A 26,999-nucleotide genomic window follows, 5' to 3' on the forward strand; every position below is an offset into this window, starting at 1 on the left:
AGTAACATTTAATTAATATTTATTTTTATTTGTTAATAGTTGATACTTATTTATCATTAATAGTAATACATAATAACCAATATTAATAAGGGTTATAATTGAAAAAAGTGATAAAAAAAAAACTCCTCATAAGCTACTCGAACATGCATTTCAATAAGCTAGCTTATGTCCATTCAAATATGTACCCCAAAAAATAAGCTAGCTTATGTTTGTCAAAAAATGTCTACATTAATTTGTTAAAATTATTTTGGTGCCTATCAATACATACATGTATCCATTTCAAAAAGTAAGTGTCCACATTTCTAACCTAGTTGTCTTAATATAACTGTCGACTTTTAAAAATAAATGTCTAGTTTTTCATTCTATCCTTAATTACGAGATGATGAAAATTTCTCTTTCTATCATTAAGGATAAAATTGTTTTTTAGTTAATCAAATAGAGTAATGTATATATTACCAATATTGTGTGTTGTTTTTCATCTGGACATTTATTTTAGGACAGATCCAACTTAACTCAATTTTTGTAGATTATCCCAAGCAAGTTTCGACCAATCTCTGATTTTTGTATGCTAGTAAAACCAAATCTGTCTAAAATAAAAACACTCCCATATGATTTTGGCCTAATAATCACAAGACGATAGCAATAAAATACATCAGTATTAACCTTTTATGGGTGATCATTAAAATACGAAAAATAATTCATTTGATTAGAATGTTTAGTAGTAGTGACACCCAGGCGTAAGAACATATATGTAATATTTTAATATAAAACGTATTCCTTTCCAACTTTCATTGTGTAAATCGTGAACGAGATTTGTTCATGAAACGTATGATGGTTATCAATATGGAGAATCTAGAAGTCATGTTGCTTGTGGTATTTATCTTGTTTCACGATATTTATTCACCAATCGTTCTAGGCGATTGTCTTGTTTAGATAAAAGGATGTCACGATGAAAACGATAAGAGAATCAAATGCAAGAATTTATACCAGGGACTGAAATTATAAATAGACAAAAGTAAAGGGGTGATATTAGCCACTATAATAAAGATAGTGTAGATGGCACAACTTCATATTCAAGCAAAGCGGCAAACTTGTGACCCCTTTTCACACTTTTATTCTTCTTTTTTCTCCAAATCCCAAAATCAATATTTAATTCATTTTAACGATGGATAGGAGATTCCAAATTTACCCCTGTCCTTTTCCATAAACGTTCTTGAGGCAAATATGTAATGGGAAGGGTATTTTAGTCAAAGTACGGAAAGTACAATTAGGGCTTGTTTGATAAGATGAGATGTGAATGTCTGAATGAGAGTTAGAAAAATCCCCCACCGCCAGTAGTGGCTCCAATTAAGGAATCACCAAACATTACAACACCTACTCATTCTTTCTTTTATTAGAGAAGGGTAGAATAGGTAAAAAGGATTATTGAATATATACATATAAAATTAATAAATATTATAGTATATTAATAAAATCATGAAATTAGTGAAGTAAGGGGGTGTTTGTTTACCTTTTAATAGTTTCATTAAGAGGCAACATTGAATCGTTAAGAGTTGAATCTTGTTTGACCAAAAAAAATCTGTCTTTTAATGGTTCTAAAACGTTCTGAATGATTTCGTATCTTGGATCTTCCTTAATCATTAAGAGCTCTAATTCATCGTACATAATTACCAAATAATTATATTTCATTTTTTACTATATTATAAAAGTCTTTTAACCATTATAAACATTTAATTATTTTGTATCAAATGATTCTGTAGATACGAGATAAAACATGAAAAAGAAAATCTTAATTGTGCTATTCTTTTTCTCTCTCTCCTGATTCGCCGCAATAAGTAGCGGTTCAGATTTCATTCTCTTCACACTTTCAACTCCCAACTCCCAACTTCTCATCTTCCTTCTCTTCCTTTCTGTGTGAAAATGGAGGTCAGGGGTTTAAGGTTTCTTGTAATTTTGTGTACCATTCTGACGGCCGTCAACGCTCGTATACCCGGAGTTTACACCGGCGGCCAGTGGGAGACTGCACACGCCACCTTCTACGGTGGCAGTGATGCCTCGGGTACCATGGGTGCGTAATCCCATTCCCCCTTTTTGATTTGCTAAATTTTTTAACCTGTTTCCTTATTTTACTAGACATTGAACCAATTGTTTTGCAGGTGGAGCATGTGGATATGGGAATTTGTATAGCCAAGGCTATGGCGTCAACACGGCGGCGTTGAGCACAGCTCTGTTTAACAACGGGCTGAGCTGCGGTGCTTGCTTTGAGATAAAGTGTGTGAATGATCCTCAGTGGTGCCACTCCGGCAGCCCATCTATTTTTGTAACGGCCACCAATTTCTGTCCTCCGAATTTCGCTCAGCCAAGCGATAATGGTGGATGGTGCAACCCTCCTCGAACCCATTTCGATCTTGCCATGCCCATGTTCCTCAAGATAGCCGAATACCGTGCCGGCATAGTTCCTGTCTCATACCGCCGGTTAGCCTTCTCTCCATATCTTCCAATTTTGCAAAAAATGGACGCCAGAAAACTTCTAAAATAATTCTCTTTTTTTTAATTAGATTTTTTTCCAAAATGTTTACCCGTAATTATAAAGTAGAAAAATTCATTATTTTCTTCAGTTAATAAAAAATATATAATTATTATATATTTTCACAATTATATAGTATTTTTAATGTTGTTAAATGATTTATTAATATAAAATCAAACTATGTACTAAAAATATAAAATATTGGGTGTTTGAGATTGCTTATAAAAACAACTTATTAACTTATTACGGTTTGACACCGGTAATAAACAATTTTGAGTGTTTGGATAAACAATTTATATCGATGTCAAACCGGTAATAAAGAGTTTTTGAAAAAGTTAAACTCTTCTGCCTTATAGAAAAATATAAGGAGTTGATAAATGCTTTTGTAGAAAAATATAAGTTATTTCAAATAAGCAATCCCAAACACCCCTTAGCAGTTTTAGGTATATGTAAACTTAACATATGTTTATTCTTTAAATTTTCTTAAGAATTTGACTTTCCAACCTGAAAAGAGGGACATGTGGGAAACCCTTCCAAACCGTGTTTCTACTTGTACGGTCTTGTTGGTATTTATATTTACATAATTACCCCTGTACAACACAATAATTATGAATTTATTTTGGTGACGTAGGGTGCCATGCCGAAAGCAAGGCGGAATAAGATTCACCATCAATGGATTCCGTTACTTCAACTTGGTTTTGATCACGAACGTGGCAGGTGCAGGGGATATCACCCGAGCATGGGTGAAAGGTTCGAGGACCGAATGGATGAGCCTTAGCCGTAACTGGGGTCAAAACTGGCAATCAAACGCAGTGCTCGTTGGCCAATCACTCTCCTTCAGGGTCACCGGTAGCGATCGTCGCACTTCCACCTCGTGGAACATCGTTCCCGCCAACTGGAAATTCGGACAGACTTTTGTCGGGAAAAATTTCCGAGTTTAGCTAGTTGAGCGAAACTAAAATCGTTTACCAATGTTTTGGACTTTTTAACATTAGTTACTATATAAAACATATGATACAGAAGAATTTTGTGTTAGGTCTGAAAGAAAATAGAGAAACAGGAGCAAGTTGTGTGTGTGTGTGTGTGTTTTTGAGGGGAATTTGAAGTGGTTTGTTACGAGTGGCTGAAGTGGCTATAAAGCCATGCCTCAACTCATGGCGGCCCGCAGCTTTCTTTTTCTTTATTATTATCATCAATACAATTATCTATTTTGTTTTGATTTAGCAGTCATAATATCTTACGTTTTTCAAGACATAGGTTAAGACGGCATATATATTCATATACACATGTCTATATACACTTGTATGTATTAGTTTTTGAATAATAATTGAATTCAAATTAAATTCACATAAAATAATGAGTAAACTACAAAGAAAAGAATAAAAAAAACATAAATGTCCCTTAGTGAGCATATTTAACGGATTTAGTGATCATAGACCATTTCCAAAGTAACATGTAAAAAGTAGGGATGATAATTGTAGTTATTGAAATTTAGGGATCACTTTCGAAAATTCATGCAAACCATAGAAACCAAAATTGTAGTTTACTCAAAAATAATAAAACTAAAAAAGAAATGCTTAACTATTGATACCAAAATATATATATATATATATATATATATATATATATATACACACATTTAAAAATGATATCAAGAGTGCAAAATCTAGAATAAATCTCTTGAATCTTCACTCATTACTTTTTATCAATTTTCAAAGAATCCGTATTCGACTTTTCGTGTAAGGAAATTCGAATAAATATTTATCTATTTGAGGTTTTAGTTTAAAATTTCTTTTTTACGCTTACTTAAATTTTAAGTCCTGTGCATGTAATATCATCTATTGTTCAAGTTATATATTAAAATAACCCCATATCTTACAAAATAATGTGTTGTAACATGTCGTAACGCGCCATAACGCATTACAAAGCAAGTCAAGCCTTACAGTGAAGTCATAGGGGTTAACATGACGACAAACCCAAACCTGTACGCCATAAGACCATAACAACTTACGTGAAACCATGATATTAACATATGCTAATTGTTAAAATTGTGATTTTTATTATGAGCAAAATTTAAACCTTGATTTAAAAAAAAAAAAAAATCTATGAAAACCCGGAAAAAGAGTAAAAATAGAATGAAAAGCTTTGCAAGAAACGATAAACGTGGAAGCTCAATAATTTTGCTCATGGCTCAAAGCTCAAAGCATAAAGATTTATATTCCTTTGTGCAATTGCTTAAAATCAATCAAGCCGAACATCGTGTATGTTACTTGGACACGAGAATCAATAAAATGATCCGCTTTAACCATTCAATTTAAATTAACTGTTAGTTTATAGTATTAACTAGGGTTGAGTTCACGTAAGAACAAATGTTTTTCGTGAGATCCGTAAGATCAATTTATGTTCATTGATCAACTTTATAAGGTAATGATCTAATGCTCTAAAGTTGCGCGATGACAATTTTGTGATTATTGAGAAGTCTCTTGACGTTTATAAATGTTCAGATCTGACGATTGTAGATCTAATCCAATGGTTGAGAATTGTTCTTATGGGTATCGCAAAAAACATTTGGTCTCACATGATCCCAAGTCGTGTTAACTATCGGTGAAAATACAAGTTATGTTCCTTAGATCAATCTTAATTGAAGGTCAACATTAATGAGATATACTATGTTCATTTCCTTCTAAAGCGTAATTCATTTGTGAACATGAGATGTACTATGTAGATATATTGTATGATAATTGCTAGAGGGTAATAATTAGGGATATTTACCTAAATAGTTAATTCATTAAATTAGTTTCACTTTTTAGCCATTTTGAATGTCTTGACATACATAATTAATGAAAAAACAAGGATATAACGTAAATTGAATATTAATTATAAGGGTTTAAAATGTAATTTTTTTAATCAATCAGAAACTTCACGTAGAAAATGGATTTTTTTCCGTAAACTCTACCTTTTTCTTTGCGTAAACTCTCATTTTCTGCGCAAACTTCTCATTTTTGTGTAAAGTCCCATTTTTATATCTCATTTCTTTTACCTTGAAAATAAACTTCACACATAAAATTCTTTTGTTTGCATAAAGTATTTTTGTAAACTTTGGCTATTTGAGAAAAAAGATATCTAAGGTGGCTAAAAAGTGAAATCACTTTAATGAATTAGCTATTTGGGTAAATTTTCCGTAATAATTATAGGCAAATGATCATGTAGGAAAAATAGTTAAGATAATAAGTGTAAGAAATGATTTGGACCTTTCATCGTCTTTAATCTCAAACACACCCATAAATTACGATTGATACGAGAATTGATTTGGTGCATCTCATCTTAACTTGCATCAAAGGGTGAAAATTTATTTTTACGCTTCTCACTTTAAATCTCATTCTCACAAAAACTCAGCCCAATAATTATAAATTTATAGTAGATAGAATATGTGCTCTATCTATGTTTTTTAACATGGTATCTTGTTTCTAAGTTGTGGGACACCTTATGGTGGGGCTTTAGATGCTATTTTTTAATAAGTGGAGTGGAAGTATATATAATATTTATAAACAATAAAGTAAACTCTAATGGAATGGCCATTTGATGACATGAGGTGCCTTTCTAGTTGAGACTATGAATGTTGAATTGTTGTGAGGTATGGTAAAAGTAGATATTTCATGTATCATTCAAGGTACATTTAATCGGAATAAAATAAAAAGAAATAACGAACGAATACAGATATTAATATAGAAAAAAGAAAGCACATATGCAATAGATCATAAGGATAGCTGAAACGACAACATATTTCTTAATATATTTTTATAATCACAGACAAAAATAGCCAAAAATTGCATAATAGATTAAAGATGTTCGAGAAAAATACAAATGAATATAGCACTCATGTAACGTGTCAAATGTTTGAAAGCATATATATAGAGAGGGAGGGAGGGAGGGGGAGGTAACCAAATAATATGATATGAAAACAGCTAAATCACGAACGGTCAACGCAAAAGTGTACGGACGACGTGACCCACAACCTTAAATCGTGGCCAAAGTTGCATGAATCACATGTGATTTTATACATGATTTTAGCATAAAATCAGATCTAGTTCAGTTGTTTTCTCATTCACTTATTTGCTTAATGTTCTCGTATAAATCTGACTCTATGTCTTTATACATACTACCACTCGCAACGAAAAAGTTGATCATAGTTTCCATCAATATCCAGCTCAATTCATGTCCTCTTGATCTCAAAGAATCTCACCCTCAACATTTTTCACCGTGTGGTTGAATTGTTATATAAACTAGTTATATAAATTTGGAGCCATATTGTAATCATAATCATTGCGTTTTTTTGTAACCATGGGTGTGCAGACCAATTTTCACGTATATCAACTAATCTCAAATGACCCTAAAGATAACAATCAGAAAAATCCTCGTTAGCACCGAGAAGACTTGATTTAACAACCTACAAGGAGTTCCAAGGTCGAGTGATTCCATGGTCATGGCGTTCAAAGCAAGAAAAGGAGGCTCAAGAACACATTAGGGACCAAATGCTAACACCGTAAGAGTCACCACTCTCATTTACCTTATAGAGTAAGATTCTTGAACATCAAAATGACGTAGTAGACAATAATCTTACACGGTAAGAGTGACCACCCTCATTTGTCAAGTAAGATTGTAGGTCCTTGCCATGCATCTTAGCAGATAAGATTTTCGGTCATTGCCACACTTACCTAGTAAGTTAAGCCATAAGTGAGCCGGTTAGTGCTTACCCGGTTATCGTTTGGTAAATGGCCTTCCACTCAGCTAGCTTCTTTTTGAACTTCAGATATCTTATTTACCCCAATTAAATTCAGAGATAGTCGAAGAAAAAAACCCCTCTTAATTTTGGCAGAGGCAGCTCTTTGATCACGTTAATCACGTACAGAGCGGTGTTAGATGGGTTCATTTGAAACCACATACCATAGCCTTGAGATTACGCATTTCTTGGAGTCTGCAAAAATGATCGCATCATCGGCATATTTGACAAGATTTTGATCAATCCGAGTCTGCTGTGCTGAGGAAGAACGTACCGCACCTATTTGCAAAGATATTTGCTGTTATTCTGTGAGGAGCATCAAGGAGGCTAATGCGCAACAACTTCCTTTGGAGCATCAGAATTAGAATGATGAAGCTGGAATTACACCCAATCAGCTCTATGCAAGATTAGCATAGAATAATAAGCATACACAAAAAAAGAAACCTCCACTCTTTTCCAAGAAACATCATCAAAATAGCCCCACCACCTTTGCAGAAACCTTCATCAGGGTCTTTTGGAAAACCTTCACCAGCCAAATTCTGCAGAAACTAAACAATGTTGTTTTCTTGCCAAAAATATATCAGTTATCACAAGCCAGCCATACAAAAACCAATGACCAAATGCCACCAACAATTATTAGTATTACCACATCATAGTCTTGATGGAAAGTTTGTTGGAGAGTCTTATCATAAATAATTCCTAAATTCAATCTGAATCCATGCTCATCTTTGTACCAAGCAGACAACACTACCACCAAACCCTGAAACAAGCAGTCTATTAAACATTCGAATTGTCACATGTTACGCCTGCGTTTCTGAACATCCCACATGTTTAGAAGATAAGAAACTCCCTCCTGCAAACTAGCTTTCCTCCCTTCTGTGAAGTTCCACAGCTCAGTGGTGATGTATCTTCCACTTGGATTGTAGTCGTTAATCTCTGTCAACGCAGTTGTCACAGCTTTATACACGTCTTCACCCAGGTCTCGCTTTAGACCTTTCAGTTTATCATCATTTTCCTCAATGATTCCCTGCTCCAATAACATCAAACTTTTAGGTGCGATCTTCTTATGCAAGAATGTGCCAGTAGAAGAACATACTCTACAGAATTGACTCAAATTGAAGTAGATAAAATGAAATCTAGTGGACCCAAATCTTGAATACCCTTCACTGAATCTTTGTAATGATGATGACATGCAAAAGTGTTAGTTTTAGTGCAAGACATTGTGAAGCATACAAATATACCCTATTGAAGTTACGATTTTAGAACCTCCTATCATGTTCACTGCCTCTATCTGTAGGTCATAGTGTAGTGCAAGATTTGCAACCATTAATCCTTAATATAGCCTCTCGACTTTATACTCGCTTGATTTGATGATTAGTGAATAAATAAATTAGAGACTCGTCAATCCAAGAACCTGTAGACCTTAAGTTGTGAGCAAATGACCCCTTGTTATTTTCCATGTATGACATCCATAAAAAATTGAGGCTGGCAACATAATCTTCTGTCCATATATTTGGTAAAAACACACCTGTGATTTCCCGTTGACAGTAATGATTCTGAAAGGATGCCAATTGGGATCTCTGAGGTACTCTTCCCACAATGAGCAGAGTTCTGAAGCCCTATCTTCTGCATCCATGTCTCCATACTTTCTCTTCACGGCATCATGGAAGGGTTTATTCTCAAGCTCACCCATCCTCTTGACACCGATATGTGAAGTTTTTGGTAGTTCCTTCAAGCCCTACACAAAAGGTGCATTAAGTTTTTTCATCCAGATAACAAAATTTCTTGTAAGATTGACCAATCATGGAGCAAACAAATTTCTAATATTTATTCTACATAGATGTGCAATCTAATGAAAAGCTTGTCAAGGGTTAAAACTTAAAATCATAAACACAAGAACCACAGAAGAAAGGAGATCGTTCTCATCAGTAATGGAAGGAAAATACTTCAATGGCTCCAGTAACCATCACCTACAGATTGTTATACCACATTGCCTCTTGCTTTTTTTTCTTTTTTTCGGAGTGTTGCTCTCATGTCCCATAATAACCACATATACGGTGTACATTCATAGATATCTTTTAAGAATAACCACACATCATCATGACGCTAAACAAACTACTAAAAGTAGAACCAAGAGGCACTTACCTCGATTAATTCTTTGCGAGCATCCTGCAGCTCATCATTGCTTTTGCGTTCCTGAACAACAAGAGTTTGATTCAAGCTTTCCAAATCATCAAGCTCTTCTTCCTTTTCCCTTAAGTTCTTGTGTATGTCCTCCACCTTCTTCAGGACCTCCAAATCATCATCTCCCATGTGCTTCATAACATTTAATTGCCCTCTCAAACGTTCTATCTCAAGCTCCACTGCTTGCTTTGCATCCAGTTGTTTCTCAAGCATAATAATTTTCTTGTGGAGTTCCTCCTTCTCCCTCTGAAAGTTGATAATCACATACCCACAACACATGATCGCAACAGTGAAATATCTTGAGCAACATTTAACATCTAGAAAAAGTTAAAAACACAAACCTTCTGATCTTCAGCAAGTTTCATCACACTTTCATCAGCTTTCCTTTGTTCATCAGACGCCATCTGAAGCAGGCTATTTTTCACGGTATTCTGGCAGAAGAGGGGAAAAACCATAAGGTGATCATTTGAATATTTAAAGAAAGATTCTGGTGCAAGTAAAAACTGAGCAAGCCAATAATAAGTATCATCATTAACAGCGCTTGAGACGATAACTAGATGTTGCTTTGAGCAGGTTTCTCACAAAAATATATGTACATATTAAGAAAATGAAAGGAACTGCTTTTCTGTAGCCATGAACTCGTTCCAACTCCAAGAGGAACATTCTGAATAAGCATGATACACTATAAATAACAATTGCAGAATTGCATGGTTTAAAGAAACCAGACAACTTGTATATATTGATTAGAAAGCTCTATGATGGTCCAAAGCATACGAAAATAAATGAGAAAAAACATAAAAGAATAACCAGGAATCAAATATCACACCTCCTCAATCTCTTCGGATAGTTTTTTCCTTTCATTTTCATTCACCACTTCACGTTTCTCTAGTTCATTGCCCCGAAGCTCAAGTTCTCTCTTTTGGTTTTCGAGCTGCAGTTTAATCTTTTCATGATCATTGAAGATCCTTTGGAAATGCTCTCGTGCACTAACCTGGATCTTCTTTATCTCTGATTAATAGAAGCAAGTTAGTAAGTAATGGTATATATAGCAAATGAATAGCAGAACTCAGAGAACATCAAGAACCTTCATTATAGGCCTGATGAAGCACATCTTTTTCTGAAATTAGCTTGCTGAGGGAATTTTCAGTCTCAACAAATTTGTTCTCCATCTCTTCCAAGTGTCTCTTCTTCACCTCGATTACATTTGTCAAATTCGACACAAGTGTATTGGCCTTGCGATCTTCTTCCGCCATGATATCCGAAACGGTCCGTAGATCACCAATCTTGCGGAGATGCTCTCCAATGATGTTATTAGCTCTGTAATCATCAGCTCGAGCAACCCAACCATAAATAGCATCCTTAGGTTCAGTATTAACCTTCCAGTCCTTTTTACCATGATGATCAGCCTCATAAGCCTTCTCAAATGACATTGCATTATTAAAGCCATCCCAACCTTTATTAAATTCAACTACAGCACATCCAGAATGACCACGGAAGTTCCATAAAGGATGCACCCTCGTGGGGTTGAACCCTCTTGTAGTTAGATAGTCCCTCATGTTTGAGCCACTTTTTCCAACATAGCGCCCATCCTTCAATTCGGTTGGGAGGTTAACAACGATTCCCTTCCATGGCCATACAAACATCTCATCACCATCATGGTCTGCAAGGTGATCGACCTCGTCTTTAGGTTTTGATGGACCAGACATTTCGGCTATATCTTTCTCAAGAAACTTAACAAGTGCAAGATGATTTGCCTTGTCTCTCGCATTTCTCTTTTGTGAATCACTTTTCCCCACCATTGTAGCATGCTGCAGTAGCTCCTTGTACTGATAATCACGCTTTTTCTTATTACGACAGTATGGACAAGTGAAAGTTTCATCGGATAACTTGACCCGATGCTTTCCACCTTTTAGCTCCTCATAAGATTTATCCACAAATTCCTCTACTTCAGAATCACTTCCATCAGTGTCTCCTCCAGAGCTTTGATCCATATAATCCTCCATTTTTGTTCAGCAAAAAAGGCTAACAACAACTGGAAAAAGAACATATGAAAAAGATTGTCATATGCATATAGATATAGATATATCAAAATTTGTTTCTTTCCAACAGAATGATACAACCAAGATCAATCTATTAAACAGATGGAGGATTATACGGATCAAAGTTATGAACAGATGCAAAGTTATGTAACTCATACATCGTCACTTTTGCATATTATTTTCTTAGCATTCAGTGTCCGTTATCTAGATGCCATTGGTTTCCAGAAACAATGAGCTGATGATAAGTTCCTTCTACAAGCATATAAGCTACAATCAGCATTATCTGCATTCTTTTTTGTTAAGATTGTGAATCATACACATGGTATTAATAACATTAGGATGTGATAGAACAAACACGACATATTTACATGATTAAAACCAAGTCTCCTATATTCATGATCTTTGCGAAGATTCTCATCATATATCTTCTAATTACAGTATGTACATAAAAACAGAACCAGTTTGGTCCCATTTACAAAATACAGCAGAATGCGAAACTAGATAAGATATATAAAAGCTTCTTCCTAACCATCAAAACAAACTTTTTTTGTGACAAGATCAAATTGTGGATCTGAAATTGTGGATAGTTTATATGGTCTGAATCAGACTCATATCCACCATTCTTCACAATCCTCCTACAACATGTTTTGTGATCATCGCATGATTAAGAGTCACACAGACATTGTTCTGCATTTTTAATCCACAAAATACTCGTTTGCACATGATTCTGCATACTTAAACCAGGGTGTATTCTTTTGTTGCTTTGCTTCCTGTACTAACCAATCAAGGGAAATGTATCCCATCCCCTTTCACTCCTACAAAACACCCTTTTACTGTTTATATCTATTCTTCTCCACAAGCCCGAATGCAAGTCCTTCCAGGTCATACCATCTCTATCTCTCATAGAAAATCGTAAAATCCTCTCACATTTCAAAACTACAACCATCATTGTTATGATTACTGGGAAAAAACTTGTATCCCCGATAATTAAAAAATATACACAAAAAAAAAACCTACTTTCTTAAGAGTTAATAGAGCCCTTACGAACACAAACAAAACCCCCAATTTTTACAATCCAATTGCAAACCTTACTCGACAATTCAATTTCGAGTATCACTAAAAATCATAAAGAAAGAAAACATAAAATGCATTTCATAAACTACATATAATGCACACAGAAAAATAGAGACAACAGCTAATTACTTAGAAAAATTAAGAGCTAACTCCGGTTGTGTTGGTGTGTGCAGAAAGAGCGAGAGAGAGAGCAGGTACCTGGAATTAACCATACAAATTGGGGATTGTATTATAAATAAAGATAATCGAAAGATAGGAAGATAAATTTAGGGTTTTGGGTTTGGTGGAGGAGGAGAAGAAGCAGCAGAGGGAAGAGGGGATTGTGACTTGGGTTGACGAGAAACGCAAAATACCATGGAAAGATACCAGAAAAAGGGAAAACCAAAGTAAAGTAAAGTGCTTTTGGCGTATATGATTATTGTATTTGTACTTTCTACTCCCGATATCCACTATTATTTATTCATTATTTAAAGCTACAAGTGCACCACCATACATTCATTTTTATTTTTATCACTATTATTAGTGGTAAAGACATGAAATAACAAAATATTTTTATAAATTTTTTTATTATAGTATTATATTTTTTTTATTATAGCAATATGTTTTTAAATTATTTTTTATTAAGATATTGTACTTTAAAAAATCTACCTAATATATTAATGGATAACCTGTTATCTTTTAAACCGGTTAACCCATTAAGTTTTTTTGCTTGTGTGGCTTTAATGAGGTGATGTGGATGACACTTCATTTTGATGATTTTAAAATAAAAATAAAAACTTATTTTAAATTATTATTATTATTGATTTTTATTTTTCATTGCTATGATTTAAAAAAATATTTAATTATTTTTGAGTTTTTCTTATTAAGTTACATGTAAATTAAGTATTCTAAAGTAAAATATTTCTTAAATAAATATGATACATTATTTTCGAGATATATTTTGTTTGTAAAAAAGGTAACACTTCTTATTTTATGTTGTTCAAAAAAATACATATCTTTTAAAGTTTTCTCTAAAATGTTAACGAAATAAATTATGATCTACAATTTTTTTTAATATTGTTATATGAATAAATATTCAAAAAATCTAATTGATTTAATATATTTATACGTCAAGTAAAAGTTTTTGAATAAATATGATATATTCTTTAAAACATAATATTTTTTGGTAAAAAAGGAACAATTAATTTTTTTTTTCAAAAAACACATATTTTTTAAAAATATTAGCAAGATAAGTTGTATTATGCTAGTTTTATTAATATTGGTATATTAATGAATATTTTAGATTTTTTTAATATATTTATTAAATATTATGTAAAATATCTAAATATTAAAAAATAAATGTATATTGTTAAGAACTAATAGATGTTATAATAAATAATTTTGAAAGTATAATGTTGTAATAAGAAAGTCACATCACTATGATACATGTGGACAACCTATGTGGACGATGAGATGACATGGAAACCTGGTATAATGGGTAAATTTAAATCAAAAGATTAGTCAATGTTATAATGGGTAAATTTTTCAAAAGTACAATGTTCTAATAAAAAATAGTTTGAAATTACATTGCTGTAATAAGAAAAAATGAAATTATAATGCTATAATAAAAAAAATTATGAAAGTAGATTGTTATTTTGTACATTTTACCCTTTATTTTTATTTTTATTTTTAAGATTTTCAAGATTAATTATATTTTTTTCATTTACCGAATTAATAGGGTTCAATGTTTATTAATAAGTTGTACTCGAATGTATAAAAATTATCAAGTTGAACCAACTTCCAAATGTAACAAAGTTATTATCTTTCATGTCTTAATCGGAAGTAGAATCTACATATCAAAAAGGTTTATTGGTGGGGACCACATGGTCCCGTGGTCCATATTTTGTGAACCCTACTTGCCATATCTCATAAGCAAGCACCGGAAAAGACAACATGTCCTCCCCTGGAATCGAACCCGGGTGGGCACGTTCAAGACAAGACATTTACGGAAGGAGGTGGCCACTAGACCAAGGCCTAGTGGTTAGAATCTATATATCAGATATAGGCAAACATGTCATCTACCCATAAGACTTAATTAAACATTGCCATAGAAATATATATGTGCTGAATATATGGCTGTTTATATAAATAAGAATGAAAAGAATAATGCATGACTACTACACGATTTTTGCTTCCTAATTTCCTCTTTCTATTCATGCAGGCAACAAGTATCGGAATTCATATACATATGGCTGAATCTCTATCAGTTTAGCAGGACTGGATTTGGTTTCACCATTCAGACACTCCATTATCAACCTTTTCAGCGATCCTGATTGTGGTAACTGGCTGTATATCCATTCCAGAAGTGACTCCATATCATCTGCAAAATCCTTTATGTGCCATTGTAGAAGCTTTGGCACCATTATCTTTTTCTTGCTAACAACCCCCACACAGGCTTCCAGATACTCCAATCTTGCTCTTGCCAATTCATCCACTATATCTTCTGCTGTATAAACCCTCAACTGCAAATTAAATTACAATATCCCCCTCCATCATCAACTTACTAATGAGATGTTAAAATATGTCTAAATGTTCTAATATACTTACGGCTGGTGAAGACCAGCTCCCCCTGCAAAGAGCGAAAGTCACGTTGGGTTCCGGGAACCCGAGTCCGTAGGCGTGTCGTAAAACCATTTCTCTCTCATCAGCTGGACCCTTGAAGGATTAATTATAATAACATTTGTCAGATTTAATTATATCTTTCAAGAATATATTTCTAAAGTAGTGGTTTTGGTTTCAACTTACATGATTGGGGTTGGATGGATGACGAAGAATGAAGTGCTCAATTCCCAGTGCATTTACCACAATGCCACCCACGTTGATTACTGCCTGAATCATACAAGTTATATATGCATCACTTTATTAAGACATTAAGACATATATGACGTCTAGTAAAGATGGGTTTTGTTGTGGTGGATTGAGCTTAATTATGCTCCATTGGCCTAATGATAGAATCCAAGGCGTACCTTGTTCATGAGAACCAGTAGTTTCTCCTGTGTTGAGGGCAATCCATGTTGTAGAAACGCCTGCAACAATATACACATAACAAACCTTCTTAAATCTTAATGATATGTATATGCATACATATATGCATGTATGTGTGTTGGGATTTCATTTTAACCGATTTAAGATGTCTTACAGTACATGCATTATGCAGGCGTTGTATATATTGATCCAGAATGCTAACTTCTGCTTGTATGTCAACAGATTCAAATCCACAGTGCACAGTTTCTGCATCAAAACCCTGAAAGAAAGTAACATATATAGCATGACAAAAATATGATATGACAGTTTTATGAAATCATGAAGGTTTCATTACAAATTACCTGAGTTTTCCAACTTGTGTGGAACATTGAGAAATGCGAGTATGGTCGAGTGAATTGAGTGTGATTTGGGTGAAAGTTTTGTACGGACCAATATCTCTGATTCCACCATCAAAATCAAGTAATATGGCATAAGGGTCAAGATTTGAAGCATGATTGTTGAAGAAAAATGGTGGTGCTGTACAATTGAAGGTTGTTTTAAAGCTTTTGGAATTCATGCAAGAGATTTGTTTAGGTACATAATCTGACCCATCTTCACCATCCAGCAATGGCTGATTCAGTTCCAGGAATATCCCTATTAAACACTTAATAAGATCTTCGGACAACTTATTCGGACTTTTTGTATCAAAATTCTTATATCTCGAATACTCAGTTATACGATCGTCTGTTCCCAGAACCGAAAGCCGAAGCTTAGAATGTTTAATGTCAATTGAAGAACCAAAAGAGGGTCTTCTCTGTCTCACATGAAGTCCATAATCTTGTAATTGATCATCATAACCCATGAACTTTGGTTGATTTTGTTGCCTTCGAAACGATTGTTTTCGTGGTCGGACTGGTTGCAAGTCTCTTAGCTTCTGCAACTCCCATTCTCTGGTCTGTTTTTTCTCTAGAAACAAACTCAGGTTCAACTTGTCGACTTTCCTTTCCAGAAAAGTAATTTCTTCCTCCACCATAGCCAGTTCTGTAAGCAGCTCTTTTATCTGCAATCAATGAAACAATCAAAGACTGATTCATAGCTGGCCTTTAATTTGGGAGAAATTTGAGATATGATCAAAAAGATACCTTAGAGGGAAGGTGTGTGGAGAAACATGGACAATAGGTGTGGATGGAATTGGGATTGGGATCACGGAGTGCATAGTTCAAGATTTTGGTGAGTTTCAGCTCTTGTTCTAATTCTGCTTCAAGTTGGTCAACCTTTTTGATCATCAGAAACAACCCATTTATGATCAGGTACTTAAATATATGGGAATTCAGTCTTATTTGAATACAGGAAACAGGAAGAAGATTACAATACCTCTTGTTGAAGATCCATTGTTTTTTGCTTCTGGCGAGTCTCCTGCATGATCAGCTCTTCAAATTTCATTCTACTGAAATTATGGAGGGAGAAAGATGAGAAAGGAGGGGACTGTAGAGATCTATTATATAGCAGCCGTCAGCTGCATGTTGCCTACTTGTTAATAACTATTTGATTTAAGATGGTGGATAAATACTTTTTTTCGTTAACCGTTCGTCTTAAGACTATCTTGTGTGTATCTCGATTAATCACAAACAACCATAACAAGTACAAGTGAATTAAGCTACTTAAAAAGTAGTGGATGAATACAAGATAGGTTGGAGGTGAGTAATAGTTGATAAAAACAGGAAGAGGTGACGAGCGGTGGTGAAGTGATGTTGGTGGTGGCGACGTGAAACCCATGAAAAGCATAAAACACTCACCCACTTCAGGCTCAGGGAACAACTTTTTGGCAGGGTCAATGCTCCATCACATGTGCCTTTTTCGCCCGTGATGCATGTCATTTTGATACTTGTTTCACCAATTTTATCTAAATTTCAGTGAAATATATAATACGTAGTGGGTTTTTGATCAAGATAATGACATCATGTTACATGTTATCTAACTTATAATAGAAAATTTTAAATCGATTTTGTGGGACAATAATTTGTATATTTTTTTAAGTGTTTTGTGATTGATGTGGAAGGGGAGGCAACATGTGCTGGTCACGAGCTTCAAAGCAAAGAAAAAGAAGACAGGAATGATGCTACAAAAATAAAATATATAGGGAAAAACGCTATTTTGGGGGACTCGAACCCACGACCACGTGGCTAAAAGCCACGCGCTCTACCAACCAAGCTAGAACGGCCAATTGTCTTATTTGGTGTTTAAAACTCTCTTATTGTGATATTTTTAATATATTCCATTGAATTTTTTAAGAATAAATTTAATAGAAATTTGGAATATGGAAAATAAAGTGATCATAAAACTGTATTTTTCTTTATTACCCTTAAAAAAACTTTTTTCTTCTTAATTATAAAATATATAATATCAATATTATATTACAAAATATTTGATAAAAACTATTTTTATATTGAAATAATGTTTATATATAACTAATTCATGACTTTATATAAAATATATATTATCATATAAATCAAATAAAGTTATTTCAACTCGAAAATTAACATAATATTTTATAAGAAATTAAATTGAACAGGATTTTATGAAAATCACTTGATTTATTGGTTTTCTGAGAGGCCGTTTACCTAAACACTTATCCGGTAAGCATTTATCAGTAAAATTTAATATTATCGATTATTTACCAGGTAAGATTCTAGTCACTAAAATGCATCGTATGTATAAAAAAGTCTTTGTTCTCACTTATCGGGTAAGGCTCTCGATTATTGTATTCGCTCTTACCGGGTAAGATTTTTAGTCACTGTCATATTCATCCAGTAAAGTAAAGTGACTTGATAAATACTTATCCGGATAAGCGTTTGTAAACTACAACTAACTCTCTTTCACATTGCACAAGGAGTTCATCCAATCTCCATGATTTACAAAATCATGATTGTTAATTATTAACATTCATTTTTTATATTTAATAATTATTATTTTTATTCATTCGTTGATTATTCGAATTTTCACTTGTATATAAACTTTAAATATAAAATGGTTTATTTGAATTTTCACTCAATTAAAATCCATTGGACACACGATTTGCCTTCTTCATAATGATCCTCAAGACTCTAAAGGACGATATCATACTTTTTTTGCAGAATATGATTCAACCACAACCGTTAACAAACATACAGCAAACAAAGTATGAACCTTGATCACACTTTAAAGTTTCATGAACAAACGTCTACAGACTACGATCTCCAACTATATATTGAAGTCATTACCCATAAACTACCACTGACTCTCTTTCCATCCTCCGAATACTTCCTCATCATAAGTTTCAGTTTCCTCCTGTATCAGTATAAAACCAAAAAAATATAAGCAAAACTATTAAAGATTCTGTCATTTTTGTATCTTTTTATGTTCATTAGTGAGTACCCTTGGAGTGAAGGTAAGACCCACTCGAATCTCTCCAGAGTAGCTTTGGCTACTATTCACAACATTATACTTATGAGGATGTAGTTCCGCGATTCCATTCTCAACTCCTTGTTCCAATAGTTCTTTCAAGTATATCCTGCATCATTCATAAGTTTGAATATTGGATCGTTTTTAGGATAATGCATCTCCAAGAACTAATCAAGTAGTGATAGTATATTTGTGAAAGTAGAATCAGATTTGATTTGATTAAGGTCTTACGTTGTTAGTCCGATGTAGTCATCAGATGAGAAGGTATCTTGGTCCATAATCGTGAGAAGAAGCTTAGGTTGTTGATCTGCTCCCGGATATTCTACCCTGAATGTGAATTTCTCGTTCCACTTTGGGTTGCTGCCCTGCCCTGCATCATTTATGGTTTGCAAGTATGATCATTTGGTTTGCAGTTAGCTTTACATGCAATTGCATTGTTAACTTAATGAACCTATATATACTTGTTAATTCAATTGCTTAAAGTTTTACCGTTGGCAATGCTGCTCTTATGCTCTTGATTCTTGTATTGGATCAACACATACGGATCTATTTTGTCTGCACAAATAGCATACAAGTTTTATATGATTATAAATCTATCAATTTATATTGTTGATTAAGATTCGTACATGTTTCAATCTTAGGTAAAAATATTACCAAACAGTTATCCGGTAAACGCTTACTAGGTCCCTTTATTGTACAAGATGAACATGATAATGAACGAGAATCTTACTCGATAAGGGCCCAGAGTCTTACCTTCAGTAAGTGCTTAACGGATAAGTTAAAAAAAAAATATAGCTTAACTAGAACATGGGTCATTTATGTACAAGGAACCAACTAACCACTTTATACTAATAATGGGAAATATTTCAATAGATTTGTTTTTATAGTCAAATTGTATTATTATTTAGAAAATTTTCTAAATTTGCCTCTAATAAGTATTATAAGAAAAAGAAAAAACAAAAAAGGAAATGAATAATTCAGTAAAACTTCAGTGGGTCACCAAAAACATTTTGGTGCCATTAGGGTGTGTTTGGTATACTGGACATGACAGTAATCTCTGTCTCATGTTTGACATGATTTTTATGTAGAACATACAGAAACAAAGTAGAATAGGCATGTTCCACCCCTACCCCATGGAATAGGGTGGAACAAGGTGGAACAGACTTATATTTTATCAATATAACCTCAAATAAAACTTAATTATCTACTAAAACATCAAATAGGTCTATTTTTTTTATATTTTATTCATTCTTTAAACATTATTTATCGTATTTTTGTTTCTTAAACTTTCATTTTATTGTCCTCAAAATATTATTTTTATACGGTTTCTATATTTTTATTAATTTATGTAATTTATTATATATTAATAATAATAAATAATGTAGAAAATAAATAAAGAAAAATGGAAACTACATAAACTTTTTTTTGTCATTTTAATTGTTTTGACGAAAATTTTCGCATGATATATTTTGTTATAAAAATAATTAGTCTATTATAATTTAATAAATTACATGAATTAATTAAAATAAACAATTCATTAGGGGTAAATTAGTCATTTTACTTGTTTTGTTCTATCCAATTTTTATCTTACTAAATATTAAATAATTATTCTATCATGTTATGTCTTATCATGTCATGACTTTAATATTGAACCATATTAGGTGTGGACTGTGGAACACACATTGAATAGAGTATCAAACACTTCAATGCATAGCTAGTTAGCTACCTGCCTAGTGCCTACCATCTGAATCATAAATAACTTTCCAAAAATATATTGAAGAGAAAATAGAAAGTTGAGAGTTTATTAAAAAACTCTTTAAAATTAAAAAAAAAAATAGATAAAATCTTCAAATTCTCTAAAATTTAACATTCATTTTTTAATTGCTTACCATAAAAAGAAAAGTCTTCTTATATGAATTTTTATTTTATTCTAGTTTGTTGTAAAATGTCATTTTATAAAAACTTTATTAAATATTATTATTTTATATAAAGTTTATTCTTACATAAAATTTGTTGGAAATTATCATTTTTATATAATATCTGTTAAAAAAGTTATTGTGATTGTTTGCATTTATATAAAAGTTTGTTAAAAAATTAAATGTATTGAATATTTTAATAAAATAATTAATGTCAGGATCTTTAAAAAATGGAAGATTTTGTTGGAATTAAATGTAAGATTTTTAAAGATTTAAATTTATAATAATGCATAGAAGATTTGCTAAAGATGTTCCAAGTCCAATAAAGCTATGTTTGGAAAGGAACCAGTGGATAAGGTAACTATTAATATTAGCCGAAAAAACTATCTGTTAGCTAATAAACTAGTTGATAAGCTAATTCTTAGTTCTTAAACTGGTCATATTTGAGTAAGGTAGATGACAATATAAACGACTTAAAAAGACATGTTAAAAAATATAAGAGGAATAGTAAAATGAAAGTGGAAAAAACTATGAAACTTATTACAACATCCGTTGAAATAGTTTCTCAAAACTATAGTTTTTGGTTAATCAAACCAAGTTTTTTTTTCTTCATAAAGCTCAAAAAATAAGTTGGTGTCATCAAACCTGGCCTAATTTCATATAAATAACCAAATACAACCAACTTTGTTATTAAAAGAAAAGGCATCGAGGCCTTGATAAGACTAGAGATGTATAAGTGATGAAATAGCGCAATAAACTGTCATTAGATTTTTTTCCAATTTCAACCCAGATTTTATGAGAAACATATATAATAGAACAAAATGCATTAAAATGTAACGAAATTTATATGAGTTTATTTAGTGTAGTAAATAATCAACATTAAGAAGGTTTCAAACTTCAATACAATAAAGTTTCAATTTTTCCTATTAATGTCAGCCTTTCTTTATGTAAATATCAAGTTCAACATCCACGCACGTAAACCGTTTATAAAACCTTTGTAAATCGTTATCCGCATCATTGAATGTTAGAAGATCAATACATTACCAGTCAAAATATATATATATATATATAATAAGGGATTTTGAAACTTCATTACATAAATTGAAGAACTTTGAGCAAAAGTGCGTAGAATAAGTATAAGAAGTGAGAATGAAACGTACTGAGAAAATCGGATTTGGTGAGACCGTGAGCATCCACCAGATTCACCTCCAACACTCCGATCGTCATCTCGCTTAAATTCAGATTTCTCTCTCTCTCTCCCAAAATCACACCGAAGAAGGTAATGGAAATGATAAAAATTGAAAATCACACGCAGACGGCAAAATACCTGAACGATGAGCTATAAAGAAAGGAAGACGTGAGTAGCTATCATAAATATTTACAACTTAATCCCCCAAACTTTGAACTCTTGCCAATCAGCCTACTCTTGTATTGTTATTTAACTAATTTTGGTCCCTCAACTATTATTTACTTTTCAGGTTTAGTTCAAAAAAATTAATTATTTTAACATCAGTCCCAAAAGAAGCAATTAATAACGACTTGGTTTTGTTTTAACTTTAACTCCGTTCTAATTGAGACGCTAAATGCAACCACGTGATGTGCGAGTGACGGGTTTTTTAAAGAAAAAATTGCATCAAAATGGAACTAACTTTCACATTATTCTTATTTTGATGAACCAACTTTTAAAATCTTCATTTAAGGGTCTCTATCAAACTTTTTGTTTATTTAAGGGTCTGGTTGACATGTTGAACAGGTAACAAGTAATTTAATATGATTTGGAAGAAAATTAGTTAAACAAATATTATGTGGAACTTATTTTCACAAATCATCATTATAATTAGAACAAATCAAAATGAAGTCCGCTTCACGTCTCCTACCTCGGTCGCAATACAGCCCCTCCCTCTTCCTTCAATTGTCGTCGTCCCATAGCCTCCTGCCGCTGTAGCTTTCTGCTCTCTTCGACAGCCGCTGCCCCTCCCTCTTCCTTCAATCGCTATCATCCCATAGCTTCTTGCCGCAGTAGTTTTCTGCCCTCTTCGACAGGCTGTCTTCTCCGCATTTGATATTTGATATTTATTTTTTATTGCATCAATTAATTTTTTTATTAAAAAAAAAAGAGATTTGGAAACATCTTCAATTTGATATTTGAATTTTTTTTTATTTAAAAAATGAGATTTGGAAAGAAAAATAGATTTTATTGCATTAATTTTTTTATAATTAATTTTTGAAAAAAAAAACGAATTTTAGTTAATTTTATATAATTATTTTGCAATTTTAAAATATGACGTGGATTTAAAATAAAAAATTAATATGACGTGAAATATTTTAGTTGGCAAAAGATCTGGATTATGTCATTATTAACAGGTCAACCAAACCCTTAAATAAACAAAAAGTTTGATAGAGAATCTTAAATGAAAAATTTAAAAGTTGGTTCCCAAAATAGAAATAAAATAAAATTTGTTTTATTTTGATGCAATTTTTCCTTTTTTAAATCATAATTTTTTATTTTATTTAAAATAATATTCATAAACAACATATAATATATTTCATAAATATTAACTAATTAACAAATAAAAACCTAAACCTAATTATTTATCAAAACAATTCCAAAACCTTAATTACCTCAAACATGACCGTTATTTAAAATTGGGCTTCTGATTATTAAAGATTAAGAAGATAAACAACAAGTCCTTATCTTTTATCATAAAAACAGACTTTTCATCGTCAAATAACATGTAGACAATTCGAGTTTGATGCTCTTCAACTTATTGGAAATGAGTCGTTATTTCATGATTGCTGGTAATTAACTATATATTATTTGCTTCACTGTTAATGTCAAAAAGTTGATAATAATTCAATCCTACCATTTTCACTAAGGGGGTGTTTGGGATTGCTTATGAAACCTATTTTTTAACTTATTTCAGTCTGGCACCGGTGATAAGCTGTTTTTTAGTGTTTGGGTAAGGATAAAAACTGTTTATACCGGTGTCAAACCGGTAATAAGCAATTTTTGATAAGTTAATCATTCTTGACTTATGAAAATGAACTTATTACCAGTTTACCATTTTAACCTTGTGTAAACACCCTTTCTCCAATATTGCACATACATCATCGATGATATCTCTTCTCCAATAACAAATACCTCTCATCGTCTCTTCTCCAACAGATACATCTCATCGTCTCTTCTCCAACGAACACCCCCATCATCATCGCCTCTTCTCCAATCTATATACCTTCCTCCATATATCTCTTCTCCTCCACCCCCATCATCGTCTACCCTAACCCTAGAGATCGATACCCTAACAGATACGCTTATCACTGCCTGTGAAATCATCGATCAAGAATCCGTTCGATTCGTCTCATCGTCGCCAGAAAACTTCCCCTGCCTTTTCCTTCGTTTTCCCACATTTTATTTCCCAATTTTGGGTTCTTGATAAATAGGTTATTCTTGATTTCATCGTGTTGTTGGGTTATCCATTCATCTGTAAGTAGCTTTGTGTAAATGAGGATTCATGTTGAAGAAATTTATGTTAAATTACTTAAATCTTGTATTTGTTGTTCATTCAATGCTTTCAGTTTTACCAATATATTCTAGTGAGGAAGAAGGGAGGTGAAAAGGGACTGTGGCTGCTTGCACAAATGGCCTTCTAAAGAACTTGCCTAGTTTCCTCTTCTTCCATAAGTTTAGTGTGGGTGATATTTGTTAATGGTATAATGCTGGAGATGCTGATATGTATATACATGAAGGAATATATATAGCATTCCTAGTTATGATATTCTGTCGAATGGAAAAGCTATAGATCATTACTCAGGTAGGATTATAAATTTCCTTGATTTTGGTGTACTAAAATTTTACCCGGTAAGTAATGACTAAAATCTTACCCGGTAAGTAAGGATAGTGTTTGAACTTAAAATCAACAAAATTAAGTTTTTATATGTTAAAAAAATCAAATAAGTTAATAAGCAATCTCAAACACTCCGATAAGTCAATAATATGGAAGACTATCATTTTTGGTCACTTTACAGATATAAGCAAAATTTGTCAAACACTAAAAAACAACTTATCAGCTTTTTGCAGTTTGGTACCGCTATAAGCTAATCCAAACACTTTTTATAAAACTCCGGTTTGATACCACATAAGTTAAATAAGCATTTTTACAAAAAAAAAACATAAGTTATTTTAAACAAGCAATCCCAAACACCCCCTAAATATACAATAAACATGACAGGATTACAAACCTATTTCAAGTTTTATGACACAAAAGCAAACCAAATAGAAAATCCACATGTACAATTTCCAGATACAAATTACCATTGGCTCTCTTTCCATCCTCCAAATTCTTGTGCATGACTTTCTGTTTCCACCTGTATATACAAGCAAAACCATCAAATATGTTTCTATTCATTTGTGAATAAACTAAATTCTATAAATGGAACAGGTGCGTACCCTTGGGGTGAAAGTGAGACCTACTCGAATGTCTCCACGGTAGCTTTGATTCTTATCCACAACCCTGTACTTTTGAAGAAGTAGCTCTGACTTTCCCTTCTCCACTCCAACTGCCAACACTTCTTTCAAGTACATCCTGCATGCAATCCAAATCCAATTACGTTATGTTAATTTAAGCAGTCGTTGCAACTTTATATCAATTTCTTAAGGATTAATTATGGGTCTTACGTTGTCTGTCCAACGTAGTCATCAGGTGAGAAGGTGTCATGGTCCATAATCTTGAAAACAAGCTTAGGTTGTTCATCTGCTCCTGGATATTCTACCCTGAATGTGAATTTTTGGTTCCATTTTGGGTTGCTTCCCTCCCCTGTAGATATCTAGACCATACTTATCAAACACACACACACACACACACATATATATATATATATATATATGAAGAATGTTGAACATGTTTTGTTTACCTTTGGCAATACTGCTCTTGTGTTCTTGATCTCTGTATTGAATCAACACATATGGATCTATTTTATCTGCACCAAAATCAATGGTGCTTGTGAATCTTTAAAGAAAATCTACTTCTCTGGCTTTCTATTAATCATCAAGATTTGTATATATGATCATATCCCACAACCATATATATATATATATATATATATACACAAATTTTTTAGAAGAACAGCACGACCGTAGGTATAATTAATGATTTGAAAGAACAAGAAGAATTGAAATTGAGAAAAATGCATACGGAAGAAATCGTATTTGCTGAGACCATGAGCATCCGCTAGATTCACCTCCATTAATCCGATCGTCATCTCTCTTGCGAAGAAGAAGAAACTGGAAAATTATGATATTGAAACTTGGACTCAGACGACAGCATATATACAAGAAGAGTACTTATAAATTCAACATCATTGTATTTTAAAAATACTATACATTTCTTTAGATCATTAAGCTAATTATCAAGCAAATGTTAGTTTAATGCTAAATGCCAATATAAAAAGGGTGACTCACATAAGCTACAAAGCAATACTTGACCCAATCTCCATTGAAATCTTTGCAATAATGACATATATCAGCATAGAGGGTCCTATCTATACTGTATTATAAACCATTTGCTTAAAACTCTTAAAAACTCTTAAACTCGTTTATCCCTAAGCGATTTCATCTTTATTCGAATTCATCCCATATCTGAATTCGTATAACTAACTGCAGATAAACACAATCAAATACATGATAAACATCTCATTTTAAATATAAAAAATCTAAAATATAATTAGTATAATCATTAAATTCTAACAGAATACTTAATTATTATCTTTATAAAATTTAGAATATTAAACCAAAAATAAATTGTCTTATTATTAACCTTAAATTAAATTATATAAAAAAAAATATTCTATATTATAAATCAGTTGACAAAAACTCTTAAAAATCACTTTTTATACGTAAAGTATTGTTTATTAATGCATATTACTTAAAACTCAAGATTACAAGTAAATTGTGCGTAGGTACAACTTATAAAGCTCCATATCTGAATTCATGTAACTAACTGCAGATAAACACAATCAAATACATGATAAACATCTCA

At 32.5% G+C, this 26,999-nt stretch overlaps 5 protein-coding genes across 5 annotated transcripts; 1 reads left to right on the plus strand and 4 right to left on the minus strand.

Moving 5' to 3' along the window:
- The first annotated feature begins 1,885 nt into the window (after positions 1-1,885).
- LOC112499629 (expansin-A6) lies at positions 1,886-3,722 on the plus strand. The gene is made up of 3 exons (XM_025102943.1): positions 1,886-2,068; positions 2,157-2,475; positions 3,159-3,722. Exons 1-3 carry the CDS (start codon positions 1,921-1,923, stop codon positions 3,466-3,468), a joined length of 777 nt encoding a protein of 258 aa, XP_024958711.1. The 5' UTR covers positions 1,886-1,920; the 3' UTR covers positions 3,469-3,722.
- Positions 3,723-7,920: 4,198 nt separating this feature from the next.
- LOC112518396 (protein INVOLVED IN DE NOVO 2-like) lies at positions 7,921-12,973 on the minus strand. Its single transcript, XM_025126074.1, has 7 exons — positions 12,803-12,973; positions 10,576-11,523; positions 10,318-10,499; positions 9,833-9,922; positions 9,453-9,737; positions 8,836-9,045; positions 7,921-8,334 (listed from the first exon to the last, which is right to left on the minus strand). Exons 2-7 carry the CDS (start codon positions 11,492-11,494, stop codon positions 8,101-8,103), a joined length of 1,920 nt encoding a protein of 639 aa, XP_024981842.1. The 5' UTR covers positions 11,495-11,523; positions 12,803-12,973; the 3' UTR covers positions 7,921-8,100.
- A 1,787-nt stretch (positions 12,974-14,760) lies between these two features.
- LOC112502286 lies at positions 14,761-17,050 on the minus strand. Its single transcript, XM_025106162.1, has 8 exons — positions 16,982-17,050; positions 16,750-16,881; positions 15,970-16,667; positions 15,788-15,887; positions 15,610-15,669; positions 15,389-15,472; positions 15,191-15,298; positions 14,761-15,105 (listed from the first exon to the last, which is right to left on the minus strand). Exons 1-8 carry the CDS (start codon positions 17,048-17,050, stop codon positions 14,797-14,799), a joined length of 1,560 nt encoding a protein of 519 aa, XP_024961930.1. The 3' UTR covers positions 14,761-14,796.
- A 1,713-nt stretch (positions 17,051-18,763) lies between these two features.
- Positions 18,764-22,210, minus strand: LOC112502212 (elicitor-responsive protein 1). Its single transcript, XM_025106069.1, has 5 exons — positions 22,125-22,210; positions 19,538-19,603; positions 19,280-19,418; positions 19,022-19,157; positions 18,764-18,934 (listed from the first exon to the last, which is right to left on the minus strand). The coding sequence occupies exons 1-5, from the start codon at positions 22,189-22,191 to the stop codon at positions 18,875-18,877; spliced, it is 468 nt and encodes a 155-aa protein (XP_024961837.1). The 5' UTR covers positions 22,192-22,210; the 3' UTR covers positions 18,764-18,874.
- Positions 22,211-25,148: 2,938 nt separating this feature from the next.
- On the minus strand, positions 25,149-26,314 carry LOC112526873 (elicitor-responsive protein 1-like). Its single transcript, XM_025137304.1, has 5 exons — positions 26,157-26,314; positions 25,876-25,941; positions 25,640-25,778; positions 25,412-25,547; positions 25,149-25,329 (listed from the first exon to the last, which is right to left on the minus strand). Exons 1-5 carry the CDS (start codon positions 26,221-26,223, stop codon positions 25,273-25,275), a joined length of 465 nt encoding a protein of 154 aa, XP_024993072.1. The 5' UTR covers positions 26,224-26,314; the 3' UTR covers positions 25,149-25,272.
- Between the last annotated feature and the right edge of the window lie 685 nt (positions 26,315-26,999).

This window comes from Cynara cardunculus (genome assembly GCF_001531365.2).
Source record: "Cynara cardunculus var. scolymus isolate 2C chromosome LG 1, CcrdV1, whole genome shotgun sequence".
Lineage (NCBI taxonomy): Eukaryota > Viridiplantae > Streptophyta > Magnoliopsida > Asterales > Asteraceae > Cynara > Cynara cardunculus.

What these genes read in the sequence shown, in the direction of transcription:
- LOC112526873 (XM_025137304.1), bottom strand. Translation starts at nt 26,223, where the DNA reads ATGACGATCGGATTAATGGAGGTGAATCTAGCGGATGCTCATGGTCTC. An exon ending in CAGCAAATACGATTTCTTCC is followed by an intron (nt 25,942 to 26,156) that starts GTATGCATTTTT and finishes ATTTTGGTGCAG; the next exon opens with ATAAAATAGATCCATATGTG. An exon ending in CAAGAGCAGTATTGCCAAAG is followed by an intron (nt 25,779 to 25,875) that starts GTAAACAAAACA and finishes AGATATCTACAG; the next exon opens with GGGAGGGAAGCAACCCAAAA.
- LOC112499629 (XM_025102943.1), top strand. Translation starts at nt 1,921, where the DNA reads ATGGAGGTCAGGGGTTTAAGGTTTCTTGTAATTTTGTGTACCATTCTG. An exon ending in TGATGCCTCGGGTACCATGG is followed by an intron (nt 2,069 to 2,156) that starts GTGCGTAATCCC and finishes ATTGTTTTGCAG; the next exon opens with GTGGAGCATGTGGATATGGG. An exon ending in GTTCCTGTCTCATACCGCCG is followed by an intron (nt 2,476 to 3,158) that starts GTTAGCCTTCTC and finishes TTGGTGACGTAG; the next exon opens with GGTGCCATGCCGAAAGCAAG.
- LOC112518396 (XM_025126074.1), bottom strand. Translation starts at nt 11,494, where the DNA reads ATGGAGGATTATATGGATCAAAGCTCTGGAGGAGACACTGATGGAAGT. An exon ending in TCATCAGGCCTATAATGAAG is followed by an intron (nt 10,500 to 10,575) that starts GTTCTTGATGTT and finishes TCTATTAATCAG; the next exon opens with AGATAAAGAAGATCCAGGTT. An exon ending in CTCGCAAAGAATTAATCGAG is followed by an intron (nt 9,046 to 9,452) that starts GTAAGTGCCTCT and finishes CCTTTTGTGTAG; the next exon opens with GGCTTGAAGGAACTACCAAA.
- LOC112502212 (XM_025106069.1), bottom strand. Translation starts at nt 22,191, where the DNA reads ATGACGATCGGAGTGTTGGAGGTGAATCTGGTGGATGCTCACGGTCTC. An exon ending in CACCAAATCCGATTTTCTCA is followed by an intron (nt 19,604 to 22,124) that starts GTACGTTTCATT and finishes CTATTTGTGCAG; the next exon opens with ACAAAATAGATCCGTATGTG. An exon ending in GTCTTACCTTCACTCCAAGG is followed by an intron (nt 18,935 to 19,021) that starts GTACTCACTAAT and finishes ATACTGATACAG; the next exon opens with GAGGAAACTGAAACTTATGA.
- LOC112502286 (XM_025106162.1), bottom strand. Translation starts at nt 17,050, where the DNA reads ATGAAATTTGAAGAGCTGATCATGCAGGAGACTCGCCAGAAGCAAAAA. An exon ending in ACACAAGTTGGAAAACTCAG is followed by an intron (nt 15,888 to 15,969) that starts GTAATTTGTAAT and finishes ACTTTCTTTCAG; the next exon opens with GGTTTTGATGCAGAAACTGT. An exon ending in TACTGGTTCTCATGAACAAG is followed by an intron (nt 15,473 to 15,609) that starts GTACGCCTTGGA and finishes TGTATGATTCAG; the next exon opens with GCAGTAATCAACGTGGGTGG.